Below are 14,155 nucleotides of genomic sequence, written 5' to 3' on the forward strand. Positions count from 1 at the left end.
ATTTTTAAAAGAATCCTGTGGGATACCTGTCCCTCTACTTAAAGCTCATTCCACCATTTCAAAAAGTTTGAGACATGAAGGAAATCACTCCGGTTTCATTAAAAAAAAAAAAAAAAAATTGTGTTCTGAAGATGAATGTTTATGGGTTTGGAATGACATGAGGGTGAGTAATTGATGACAGAATTTTCATTTTTGAATGAGCTATTCCTTTAAGTTACCCTTGATTTGATAATAAGATAATGGATAATGAGTTTTTATATTACTTCCTTGATGCATTATAAAGTCACAACATTGCACAGGTTTAATGACAACGGCAATTTATTAAGAAGACTAGCCAGTCTTCATTTGAAATGAAATACCCATTTTTTGAAGACCTCTACTTTGGCACTTTCTGCATTCGGGAATCAACAGAAAAAGAAAAAAAACAACCACAAGAACATGTGCATACTTGGGAAGAAAAAAAACAAAACCTTAACACATTCAAGTATATGTCAGCCTTAGTTCCATTATCTATTTTATATAAAGACACTCATTCTTTGAGTGTTTTGAAAAACAACACCTGAGAAATAGTTCTAGGTACCATTAATAAGCTTAAATAAATACTAGCCTTGGCAATCTTGCAGCTGAAGTAATCTTTTGATAGCAGATTTAAAAGATTGTAATAACTTTTGACAAGTTGTAGCCTACAGTTCAACAATTGTACAGTTTGAATGGTGACACCTCTTCTAATCTTTTATTCTATAGTGCATTTTACTTACAATAAAGGGATTTGCTGAAAAGAGTTTGTGTAGTCTGATAGTGTAACAGTTGATCAAAATGAGCAATGGCTTGTTCATGTCTGGTAGTGTGAGGCACAGTGTGATAGGGATGCAGCTTGTGTATGGTTTTACTGCTTTTAAGTGAAGTAGACTTTGGATGAAAATGTGATAATTTCATCAAAACATCAAGAGACGGTTCAGCAGGACTTCTTTCATACCATGCATTAACAGGAAATGCCATTGTGAGTGAACAGTCTGGTCAGAAAAGTCATGCTTTGGTATAATCTGTGCATGTTATGTTGTGCAAGTGATGACTGCTAACAATTGGACTTCACCTTAAAGGAATAGTTCACCTGAAAATAAAACTGTTATTATTTACAACTAGCACGTGGCAAGTTTGACGTTAAGAACAAAATTCACATTTTGGTTTGTTCTTCACACAAAACAGTGCACTACTTTTGGACATTTTTTAAGATTTCTCAAAATTTCTCCTTTTGTTCTCTCCAGAAAAAAACAGCATATGAGTTTGGAACAGGGGGAGTAAATCACAGAATTTGAATTTTTGTGTGAACTATCCCTTTAAAATGTAAGACTGAAGGTCAGAGAGAAAAGTAAAACTGCTACACGATCAGGTCGCCGTTACAAAACAGCACAAAATGACCTCTGAATACTCATGATGCATGAGCAGAGAGATTTCAAAATTCTATCTACAACAAACACGCAGTCTCTCAGTGTTAAATCAGGAGGACTGTCAGAACGCCGGTCAAATTTTGCTTGTCCTAGTTCCCAACGTAAGATCTCCCAAGGTGGAGAAGAACTCCTCCATTTCGTTCTGGAGCAAGCGGTTGCGGGTCTCTGCGTCCTCACGGGCCCGTTCAGAGTTGCGGAGTTTAATTTCCAACATGCGATACCTTTTCTTCTCCTGGTCCAACTCCTCCTCTAGTCTCTCCATTTGGCTACGCAGCATGATGCTGGATTCCTCAATCCTTAGAAGAATGAATTACATCAATTACATTTTAAAAGTAATGCCAAATATGCCATGTAGGAAATGCAAAGGAAACACACAATAAATTACACACAATTTATTCTAATTAATTTAATAAATCATATAAAGGTGAAGTGTGTAATTTCTGCGCCGCTAGCAGTATCAAATGAAAATGCAATAATAATTGTTGTCAAGCAGGTTTCACACTCTCTGCTATTGGCAGAGACAGATAGCCCCGCCCCAAACTCACACCATTGGTTGAGCCATTGTGGCAGAAAAAAAAAAAAAAAAAACAGTATAATGTTTTGATTAGACCAGAAATCCAAAGTATTTACTCTTTTTTCAGGGGAAATCGACTAACAAAATGGCTCCCTCATGTCTGAATATTAAAACTGGGCTATAGAGAAAGTATCCATAAAATCAAAATTGACAATTCTTTATGACAATTAAAAAAAAAGAAAAAAGAATGTGCCCTGGAAAAAAAAAATCTTCCCCTCCCCCTCGCAACAGCATCTCAACTTACACACTTCAGCTTTGAAAAAGATTCTAACATTAAAGTAATGAGGAGAACGTTTATGCTGCTAACTTCTTGAGCTTAAAGCTGCAGTCAGTAAATTTTGCCTCTTTGTCGCCATCTCTGTTTGAAACCTGCAATTGCAGTTATTTGCGGAGTTATCTTCTTTACATGGGTTGTGCATGGCCATGGCTCCTCAGCGCGGATGAATCTAATGTTTTCAGGAGCATGCAGCTTGCTGTCAGTCAAACAAGCAAACAAGCTAAAAAAAACACAGAAATATGTTTTTAGCTGTCGACCCCCAAAAAACGAGCATTTAAGGAGACAAAAGTGGATACAGGCAATAAAACGTGAAGCTTCCGTAGGAAGAATGGGTCAATTTTGGGATCCTGACACTCAGTATGCCTGTAAACATTTTGTCACTGTTAAGTTAAATATCCAAATGTCAGTTCGTCATCCAAATGTCATATTATATTTCCTGTCGCTGATCGCGTTCCCCTCCAGTGGGTGTAGTTCTCAGTGTAATATAACGTGTCACACTCTTATAGGTCACTTTTGTGTCCTTAAACGATCGTTTTTTGGGTCAACAGCTTATAAAAACTTCTGGGTTTTTGGTTCTGGGTTTTGTTTAGCTTGTTTGCTGTACACTTTGTCACATAGCAGCTTTTAGACATTGATCTGATTTTTGTTATAAGTCCGTAATGACAAGGAGGCAGCCTCACGCAATGCAAAGTCAATGGAAAGCGTTTGATTGTCCCTAGTGCGTAAGATTACATTTGCTTGAATGAATGATATAGCATTTATTTGAATTAATTATTGAGAGAGAGAAAGAGAAATTTGTACCGGCGTCTGTTCATCGTCTCTCTCTATTAACAACGAAGCTGTGAGTTTAATTACTTCAAAATAATGATGTAACCCCATCATTGCTGAGAAATATAATGCAGCAATTCTGTAGCGAAGCTATTTTATTACTAAAAGTTGCTGGGCAGCGTTAATAAGTTGTTTCTGTGTGTGCGCACGATCTCCACTCTCTGTGTGCGAGTGATGTATGTGTGTTCGTGCTTCAATGAACACAGCACATTAATGTAGAACGGTGATCCAACTACCTGTGCATTAAACGTTTTTATTGCACACCTTCCAGCCAATCAGAATCGAGTCTTCAGAAAGACCATGGTATAAGTTCAAGTAAACTTTACCTTATAAAGTGTAAAGACAAATACAAATCATCAGTGTGCTGTGTATTTGCTGTGAATCATACCTTCGCATTCGTAATTCATAGTTGGCTTTCTGTTTCTTCAACTCATCTTTCAGCTCTGTTACCAGGCTGCTAAGTGCTGTTGTGCTAGTGTCAGTATCTCCTGTGGCGTTCACCATATCTTCAACATTTCCATTCTCACTGCAGCCTGCACTGCTCACACACATTTCCAGTGCTTCACTGCTCTCCATGACCTCTGAACTCCTGTCCTCACTTTGCCCTTGGACCGACCCTTCAACTGACCACTCCACCTTCATAGAGTTTAGTCCGGAAGGGTCACTGCCCACGGAGTCAGCCACTAAGATCTCACAGGAGGACGTGGACCACGGCGTGCTCGCGACACTGGGTACGCTGAGACTGGATGAGGTCACGTTGTCGTAAGTGGACAGACGGTGCGACAGGGCTGAATCCTTTCCCATGCGCTCTCCTGACGAAGTACGTCGGTGGCTGCGGAGAGAAGAAAGCCCATTCATCAACCAGTTGCCCGTACTAGGCAAGGTGGACACGTCCACAGACGAGCCCCCTATTTTCGCGGGCTGACCGCGTACCCCTCCACTCTTGAAGGAGTATTTCCAGGAGGGGAGGGATTTTGTCTGCTTGCTGGGGCTGACCGTCACCCCAGCTTTTCCCTGAGGTGTCATTTTGGCAGTGATAGGGGCACTTGTACTGATATCTAAAGACGTGGCACTGTCGCACACACTCTCTGCCACTTTGGACGCCTGGCTCGGTGATGAGCAGTTCAGCATCTCCTCATTGGAGATCCACTCCACCATGCTGCGTTGACCCCGAAGACAACTTCCGGTCTGCTCAGAAGACAGATCTCCCTCAGTCCCCTCATAAAGACGCTCATGTTCACTGATCAACACCGTCATCAGGTGCTGAACCTGGGAGGTTCCTAAACAAAATATTTAAAATGACTCAGATGTGTGTTTCTAGCTAAATATCACAATATCTGCAAATACTTACCTTCCATCATTGAAACGGCGTCCTCTATTTTAGGCCGAAGGATATTTGGTCCAAAAACTGTTGCAAGGTTCTGAACACTCATCTTATTCTCATTTGAGTGTGATTGCACCTCATCTAAGAATCTACGTGAAGACGTACAGTAAAGACAACAGATATTCATTCATCATTTATTCAAATGAAAAAAAGGAATAATTTAAAAAACATCGACATGTACAAGAAAGCTGATGAAATGTTATATATTCATAAGTCACTATATATATTCACTTACTTGCAAATGTACTTTAACAAATTATAATTAGCCTGAGGAAGAGTGTTCACCTGCTTCACAAGCTCATCGAGTCCCTTAAGGAGACACACATGAGAACATTAGAAATCCAGGAAACTAGGAAAAAATGCAGTGAGCTTTTCTATCAAATCCCCCATTTGAAAAAGAAGTGAAATTTATTGTTTTGAATGTGCACTTTAAATCTTAAAAGTATATTTAAGATAATATAATACCTTTAAAACTGCACTATGTAATAATGTAAACATAATTAAAAGTTTAACTTTAAAGGAACACGCCAACTTTTTGGGACTTATTCGCCGTATCCCCCAGAGTTAGATAAGTCCATACATACCATTCTCATCTCCGTGGCGTGCGTGACATAACTCTGTCTGACGCACCCACCGTTAGCCTAAGTTAGCAAAAAGACTGGAAGTAAATGGCTCCAGCTAGCCTACTACTCAATAAGTGACAAAATAACGCTGACATTTTCCTATTTACATGTTGTGATGTGTATAGTTACATCGTGTACTAAGACAGACAGAAAATGAAAAGTAGCAATTTTCTAGACTGGTATGGCTAGGAACTATTCTCTCATTCCTGCGTAATGATCAAGGAACTATGTGCCGTACCATGGTAAAATGGTAAATGGACTGCATTTATATAGCGCTTTCAACAGACCCATGGCCATCAAATCGCTTTACATATTGCCTCACATTCACCCATTGATTCACTCATTCATACACCGTCGGTCTTAGTACACGATGTAACTATACACAACATGTAAATAGGAAAATGTTGGCGTTATTTTGTCACTTATTGAGCAGTAGGCTAGCTGGAGCCATTTATCTCCAGTCTTTGTGCTAAGCTAGGCTAGCGGTGTGTGCGTCAGACAGAGTTATGGCACGCACGGAGATGAGAATGGTATTTATGGACTTATCTAACTCTGGGGGATACGGTGAATAAGATTAAGCCCCAAAAATTCGGCGTGTTCCTTTAAAGTACATTTTAAATCATTGTTTTGATAATCTTTCGTCATACTTTAAAGAAGTAAACTTATTTTGATCTGATGACTAATATACTAAAGCTCATGTAAAGTTCTTGATTAGAATTTGAACTGTGGTGTGTTAATATTACACTGAAAGTTCATATATTTTGTACTAAAATGCAACTTTCAAACATCATTAGCCTACAAATGTGTATTTGCAAATGTATATTTAAATACATGACATACAAGCTCTTATATAGAAATTACATTAAAGTATATTTTAGTTTACCATAAATGCTTGTCAGAACATTCGGCAGTGCACTTTAACCCTATTTTCAAAGAAAACAGAAGTAATTATGAAATTACATATAGGCCTGGTTTCACAGACAGGGCTTGTATTAAGCCATGATTAGGCCTTAGTTCAAGTACATTCAAGTAGCTTTTATAAATGTGCCTTAGAAAAAAACATTACTGATATTTTAATATATTTCAGTAATAAGTTTCTTTCAGTTAAAACAGCTCAATCATGCATTTTAGTATGGGACTAGCTTAAAGGGTTAGTTTTTTCCCAAAAAAATGAAAATTCTATCATTAATTACCCTTCATGTCGTTCCAAACCCATAGGACCTTCGCTCATATTCAGAACACAAATTAAGATATTTTTGATGAAATCTGAGAGCTCTCTGACCCCTATTTTAACTATGCTTTTACTACCTTTCTGGACCTTGAAAGTGTTAATTGCTGTCAATGGAGGGGTCAAAGAGCTCTCGGGTTTCATCAAAAATATCTTAATTTGTGTTCTGAAGATGAACGAAGGTCTTACGGGTTGGGAACAACATGCGGGTGAGTAATTAATGACAGCATTTTTTCATTTTTGAGTCCTACTTAAGAGGGCAAAAACTGATTTAACATAAATTTAAAATATGATACAGTTTAATTTGATTGACATGCAATTAAGTGCCCGAAAACATTATATTCAGTTCATACTAAATTATATTAAGTACTCTTTCTAAAAGTACGCTTTAAAAAATTTTTTCCAAGGGCAATCATTATTTAATTTAACTTCATCCCACTGAAATCAAGATGTATATCAGACTCACCACTTCATCATCTTTTAACAGAAGCTGTGCACAGGTTAGAAAGTCCTCATATTTGTTAAAGGGGATCACAGGCTCGGGCAACTCCCTGAGATAGAGCTTCAGGAGGGACGCCACTGTGTGAACGTCAGTGTTACTGCAAGAGGTCACACACAGGTCAGCGGGATACACAAATGCATCAGTTTAGTTTTCTTGACTAGGCAAGTATGGTTAAACTGGTCCAGCACCCTGAAAATCACCTAACCAGCATAATACAGCCTATTTACAGTAGAAACTAATGCTGGTTTAAACTGGTGGAGGGAAGCATACTCTTTAAAGTCACCATGAAATTATATAAATTATTTATTATTATAAATTATTTATCAGTGCACATCATTATTTTTTCATTCATATGCCCTCATCATTTTAATCAAAATAACTTCCCCTCCATCTTGCAGTGACATCTCTTATCTGATGATGATGTTTACTGGTGAGAGGGCGGGACAACCTGTCACTCACAAAAGATCACAGCAATAGAAAACCACATCCATCCAACGATCCAATAAATTCAGACAAATCAAGTCCCGCCCTACATTTTCTCTTGTTCGAGAAGCCATTTTACATGTGTAAATATACGTCACACAATAGGGAAGGAAAGATCACAACCTCCGTTTTGTGCTGACTTTAAGCATCTTAATGCTCTTTATGACTGTGGGATGTTTCTGATATCCACGTCAGTCTAAATGGTTTCTAAAAAGCAGTTTATTGGACCTTCCAAAGAAAGCTACTTGCCTGCATTTGACTTTTACTACAGCTTGTGTACAATTCATAGCTTATGCTTAACACTTGGCATTATGTACTGCAAATATTGTTGCTTCGTTTCATAAATTGCTTGTGCTATTTGTAAGTCGTTTTCAATAAAAGTCTGCTAAATGCCTAAATGGAAATATAAATGTTTAAATGTTGTAGAGATGTTTTGATCTCATCGTACCTGTCAAACAGAGGCTTATCACCACAGTCAAAAGCATCCTGAAGTTCTTTGACCAGGTTGGCTTGTCCTGGCATCCTAAAGAGACCCTCCTCTTTCAGACCCTGTTCCCTTATGAAATCGACACACTGCTCCACTAGGAGAGGGGCTAGCCGTGGTCCAAACTTCCTCTCATATTGTACGGTGTCCTCCAGTCGCTGGCCAAAGATACCTACAGTAATACGAGAGAGAGAGAGAGAGAGAGAGAGAGAGAGAGAGAGAGAGAGAGAGAGAGAGAGAGAGAATTATATACATGAAACACATTTGTAAACCTTTGACATTATCAAAATGGTAGAAATCAAAATATGTTTAACAAAATCACAGTAAATCTCAAAAATTGACTGTGTCAAAACTATTCAGTATCCTATCCTACCTTGTAGGACAGTTCTGCCTCGTATTTTACAATCTTCTGCATGCACACACAAGCCATGATGATCGAACAGACATGACAAGGTTTTAACATCAGGCATGAGACACATGACAGATCCCTCCTGGCACAGGCAGCAGTCCACTTCAGACTCAAGTGAACAGTGATGCATGTGAATGTGAGTGAGTGTGTGTGTGTGTGTGTGTGTGTGTGTGTGTGTGTGTGTGTGTGTGTGTGTGTGTGTGTGTGTGTGTGTGTGTGTGTGTGTGTGTGTGTGTGCAGCCGATCAGCAGTCACACCTGCTTCTGTCCTCTTTCATTGTAATGGTAATCCAGCCTCACAGAGCGTGGAGAGAATGTGGGTGAGCGTAAGTGATTACACAGAGGTATCATATTGCTTAACCCATTTATGCCCAGATTACACACTGCTTTTTTATAAACATATGATTTAAATATGACAATTTTAGTGATTACACTGCTCAGTGCTGATATACAGTCCAACAGCACTGGAACATTTCACTGTTGGTATCACGCTGCCTTATTTCATGTTGCAGTATTACTAGGCATTTTATATCATTCGTTTTTATAGTGCTTTTTGTATTTCTATTTAGCTTTATAATTTTTAGTTTTAGTAATTGTAGTACTTCAGTTGCAAAGGCATTGTATATAATATATACACATTTTCTTTTAATGTTTTTTTAAAGTTTTTGATCTAATATTTAAATGCAGAAGATTTGCCAGTGCTCAAAATTAAAAACTCTAAATCATTTTCACACATAGAGGAAAACATTTCAGCTCTTCGGCATTCTTCATGTGTGACTGTGTGAGTCGCACACTGGAGAAGGCATGAGAGCTGAAATGTTTGTGTTCAGAGCGATTCAGAATTTTGTGATATAAACTCACAATTAAGAGTTCTAAAGTCAGAATTACGTGATATAAAGTCACAATTGTGTGTTATAGCGTCATAAATAAATTCTGAGAAAAAAGTCAGTATTATGGAGTTTATATTTGACAATTCTGAGCAAAGAAGTCAGAATTGCCAGATATAATTTAGCAATGGCAAGAAAGTCAGATTTGCGGGAAAAACTCGCAATTGTGAGAGAAAAAAAATCATAATTGTGAGATAAAAAGTCACAATTACCTTTTAAATTGTCTTATTCTGTGGCGGAAACAAGCTTCCATAAATGGGAAAACCTAGTAGACTTTTTTAATAAAACTGTGAATATCACAAGCTGTCTACTGCTGCTTTGCCAAGCTGCGAAGTAAAATAAATACTATTGGCTATTTAAAAAAAAGGGGATGAGTCACTCGATATGACTCTCCTTTTCAGTGGAAATACATTTCAAGGCACTTCAGTGGGACTTTAAAGTGGATATGAAACAGTCAGTCAATTTCAAAACAAGCGTGTGTTAAAAAAGTAAAGAAATGCTTATATTATTTCATTGGCCAACGGAGCAAACCAACACCATGACGTCACACGCTGTGGTATTGCAAGATGGCGGCACCCTTGCTCTAAAACTTTAACAAAACATCCTTTTGTCTTTAAAATGGTTACATTAATCATGTTTATTATATATATTTTTATTAAAGTGGAAATCAGTTAACTAAATAATGACTAATATTTCATTTCTACTTTAAGGGCAAGACTGAAAAGTCCTGTTGCTGTTGTGTATAAGAGCTATGCTCAGAACTGCAATCTGTCTGGGTCCTGTGATATATAAGAGGCTGTCTGGGGTGGATATTTAATACCATTAAAATAATATTAAAATGTCTGCGATTATTAAGATACCCCTAAATAATCCATGTTATTAAAGACCTGTAATACAATGCCTAAAGATTCAGACACTGTCATACTGTACTAGTGCTGTTGTTATTTTAGTGAGCTTGTGTATCAGCCATGCAGCATGATATAAGCTGTGCGCCAGATATAGATCACTCTAGCTAAACAAGGCGAGAATAGAGAAACAGACACATGCTTGCTAGTTTAGTTTCATTGTTTTCTTGAAATCAGCAGATTGTTGCCTCATAAAAGAGAAACTAATGTTAAGTGATTGGTCTTAGGTCCATGTATACAAGTTACCTCCTCCAAAGGGAGCCCAGATGACACGTCTGATGGCTTTGACCCAATCCTCCATGTCATTCTGGGAGTTTGCCATGAGCAGGAAAGCCTCATGGCTGAGAGCCGATCTGTCCTTCTCTCCTGAACAGCCTATGGAGATGGGAAAAAACGAATAAATCATTTGATTGACACTGATAGCATTTAGTCTGTCAGAGTCCCTTGATGCTTCAAATGACAGATAAATACCAAAACATGAATAATTCTATTCATTTACATCATTGCAAATGCTTCTACTGTTTGTAGACCTATTATAACACTTGAAAACCTATTTCATAATTATTTGCGGGGAATCATTAAAACCACATAATGCTAATACTGTTGTATAATATAATTAATGCTAATGATGTTAAAAATGTAATTGATACAAAAAAGTATGACTCAAACATCAGCGTTCAAGGATGAATGATGGTTCAGAATTTTTAATTCATATATATATATATATATATATATATATTCATATATATATATATATATATATATATATATATATATATATAAATTCATATATATATATATATATATATATATATATATATATATATATATAAATTCATATATATATATATATATATATATATATATATATATATATATATATATATATATATATATATATATATATATATATATATATATATATATATATATATATATATATATATATATATATATATATATATATATATATATATATATATATATATATATATATATATATATATATATATATATATATATATATATATATATATATATATATATATATATATATATATATATATATATATATATATATACATTTACTCAGCAAGGGTGCAGTCTAGCTGAAAATTCAGCTATGCCATCACAAGAATATGCATCTCTTTACTATATTTTGTAGTTAACTAACCACTAGATGGCACTAAAGTCATGGGGAAATCTCACATGGCCAAAATTGTGATTTCTCTTTATGACATCATCCTTCATACCAGACATTAGCCAAAGCAAAACAGGAGAAAATTGTATATTGTTCTTAAAGGGAGGACATCGGAAGAACTGAATGGGCCATGACATTTGGAGAAGCTATCATTTGAACTTAAATTATGTTAGTGTTCTATTCAAATGAACTACAGAGTTCAATATTAAGTTGATTTGTTTTTAAATGGTTGTCAAAAGCACATCATGCCTTGATAAATTCATAGCATTATGGAACTGTGACTTTTCATTTCCTTGCTCAAACAGCCCCTCCCTCTCCACCTCCCAAAAATATCCTCAGCATAAATTCTGTTTAACCTAGTTTTTGTGGATGGATGGTTCCATTATCTGTCTGAGCCAGGCTGCAGACTGCAGAGTATTGGTAGGTAGCTAGTGGCTGTGTCAGACAGCACGCATACTGTAGGACTCCCTGAGGAGTGTCTGACTGTCTCTGATCTACATGTCTGAACGACAGTGAGTGTGGATGATGCATTGCCTCTGTGCTTGTGCCCTTGGCAGATGCAGTTCCACTGCCTGTACCTAACATTTAATGGCAATAATCAAAGGCCTGACTTTGTGGAGAAGTGAATGTGACCTCTTCAGAGAACACAAGCTGTTGATTTCATTGGGTCTTTTGACTTGATATTTCTAAAATTGACAGATTTGCATTGGTGATCAGCTTTATTGTACCACTTAGGGAAACAAGTTGCAGCAAGGTGCCAGAAACACTAACCAGGTCCATGTAATATATATCAGATTACCTACCAGCCTACATACAAAAGCTTGTAAATAAACAATACAATTATACAGGAGGCATACATAAAAGTACCAGGCTCTATTCTTAATAAATTCAAGATTTATTAAAATTAGTATATTATATCTTTTTGAGTATGATGCTACAAGCTTGGCACACCTATTTTTGTGCAGTTTCTCCCATTCTTCTTTGCAGGACCTCTCAAGCTCCATCAGGTTGGATGGGGAGCGTCGGTGCACAGCCATTTTCAGATCTCTCCAGAGATGTTCAATCGGGTTCAAGTCTGGGCTCTGGCTGGGCCACTCAAGGACATTCACAGAGTTGTCCCGTAGCCATTCCTTTGTTATCTTGGCTGTGTGCTTAGGGTCGTTGACCTGTTGGAAGATGAACCTTCACCCCAGTCTGAGGTCCAGAGTGCTCTGGAGCAGGTTTTCATCAAGGATGTCTCTGTACATTGCTGCATTCATCTTTCCCTCGATCCTGACTAGTCTCCCAGTTCCTGCCGCTGAAAAACATCCCCACAGCATGATGCTGCCACCATGCTTCACTGTAGGGATGGTATTGGCCAGGTGATGAGTGGTGCCTAGTTTTCTCCAGACATGACGCTTGCCATTGAGGCCAAAGAGTTCAATCTTTGTTTCATCAGACCAGAGAATTTTGTTTCTCATGGTATGCGAGTCCTCCAGGTGCCTTTTAGCAAACTTCAGGCAGGCTGTCATGTGCCTTTTACTGAGGAGCAACATGACATCATGACTTTGCGTAAACATACACGCCACTTTCTAAAGCCAAATGGCGTGTTATCTGTACGCATTTTGAGCTACCCGCGTGTATGTCTACGCCGTGTCATTCCGCGTGTATGTGTACGCCGAAACGGACCATAATCTCTGCGTGTATGTCTACGGTGTGATTCCGCGTGTATGTCAACGCCGTATGATTCCGCGTGAATGTAAATGGATTTATAAACATACTAAATGATGTTTTTTTGAAAATGTAAAAATGCAGAATGTTTCTTATGATGGGTAGGTTTAGGGGCAGGGGCAGTGTGTGTGTGTGTGTGTGTGTGTGTGTGTGATGGGTAGGTTTAGGGGTAGGGGCCGTGTAGGGGGATAGAATGAAACGGCGTTGATAAACACGCTAAAAAGAGATTATACATCTTGATAGCACGCCAAAATGGCATAGCGAATTGGCGTGTCATACATTTGCTATTTCATGAGATCAGTCTGTGAGGAGTGGCTTCCGTTGGGCCACTCTACCATATAGGCCTGATTGGTGGAGTGCTGCAGAGATGGTTATTCTTCTAGAAGGTTCTCCTCTCTCCACAGAGAAACGTTGGAGCTTTGTCAGAGTGACCATTGGATTCTTGTTCACCTCCCTGACTAAGGCCCTTCTCCCCTGATCGCTCAGTTTGGCCGGCTCTAGGAAGAGTTTAGTGGTTCCAAACTTTTTCCATTTACGGATGATGGAGGCCACTGTGCTCATTGGGACCTTCAATCCTGCAGACATTTTTTGTACCCTTCCCCGGATCTGTGCCTCGATACAATCCTGTCACGGAGGTCTACAGACAATTCCTTGGTTTGTGCTCTGACATGCACTGTGAACTGTGGAAACTTATAAAGACAGGTGTGTGCCATTCCAAATCATGTCCAATCAACTGATTGGAGACCACCTGTGGTAAATTCAAGTTGTAGAAACATCTCAAGGATGATCAGTGGAAACAGGGTGCACCTGAGCTCATGGCAAAGGCTGTGAATACTTTTTTTGTTTTTTATTTTTTAATAAATTAGCAAATATTTCAAACAAACTTCTTTCACGTTGTCATTACGGGGTATTGTTTGTAGAATTTTGAGGAAAATAATGAGTTTTAAGGCTGTAACATAAAATGTGGAAAAAGTGAAGCGCTGTGAATACTTTTCGGATGCACTGTGTGTGTGTGTGTGTAATATATATATATATATATAAACACACATGTACACATATATACATATATATATATATATATATACATATATATATATATATATATATATACATATACATATACATATATATATATATATATATATATATATATATATATATATATATATATATATATATATATATATATATATATATATATATATAAACACAC

The 14,155-nt window shown here is 37.4% G+C and overlaps 1 protein-coding gene across 3 annotated transcripts in view; it reads right to left on the minus strand.

Annotated features, from left to right (window-relative positions):
- Positions 1–303: 303 nt before the first annotated feature.
- arhgap22a (Rho GTPase activating protein 22a) overlaps positions 304–14,155 on the minus strand; it is a 37,095-nt gene continuing 23,243 nt past the window's right edge. For all 3 annotated transcript variants that reach the window (XM_079843390.1, XM_079843391.1, XM_079843392.1), the window contains 7 exons: positions 10,278–10,406; positions 7,796–8,003; positions 6,829–6,961; positions 4,747–4,820; positions 4,479–4,600; positions 3,516–4,407; positions 304–1,744 (listed from right to left, as the gene is read on the minus strand). In XM_079843390.1, coding sequence (XP_079699516.1) covers positions 1,522–1,744; positions 3,516–4,407; positions 4,479–4,600; positions 4,747–4,820; positions 6,829–6,961; positions 7,796–8,003; positions 10,278–10,406 — 1,781 coding nt within the window. In that variant the 3' untranslated portion in view covers positions 304–1,521. The remainder of the gene's footprint in view (positions 1,745–3,515; positions 4,408–4,478; positions 4,601–4,746; positions 4,821–6,828; positions 6,962–7,795; positions 8,004–10,277; positions 10,407–14,155) is intronic.

This window comes from Gobio gobio (genome assembly GCF_949357685.1).
Source record: "Gobio gobio genome assembly, chromosome: 18".
Lineage (NCBI taxonomy): Eukaryota > Metazoa > Chordata > Actinopteri > Cypriniformes > Gobionidae > Gobio > Gobio gobio.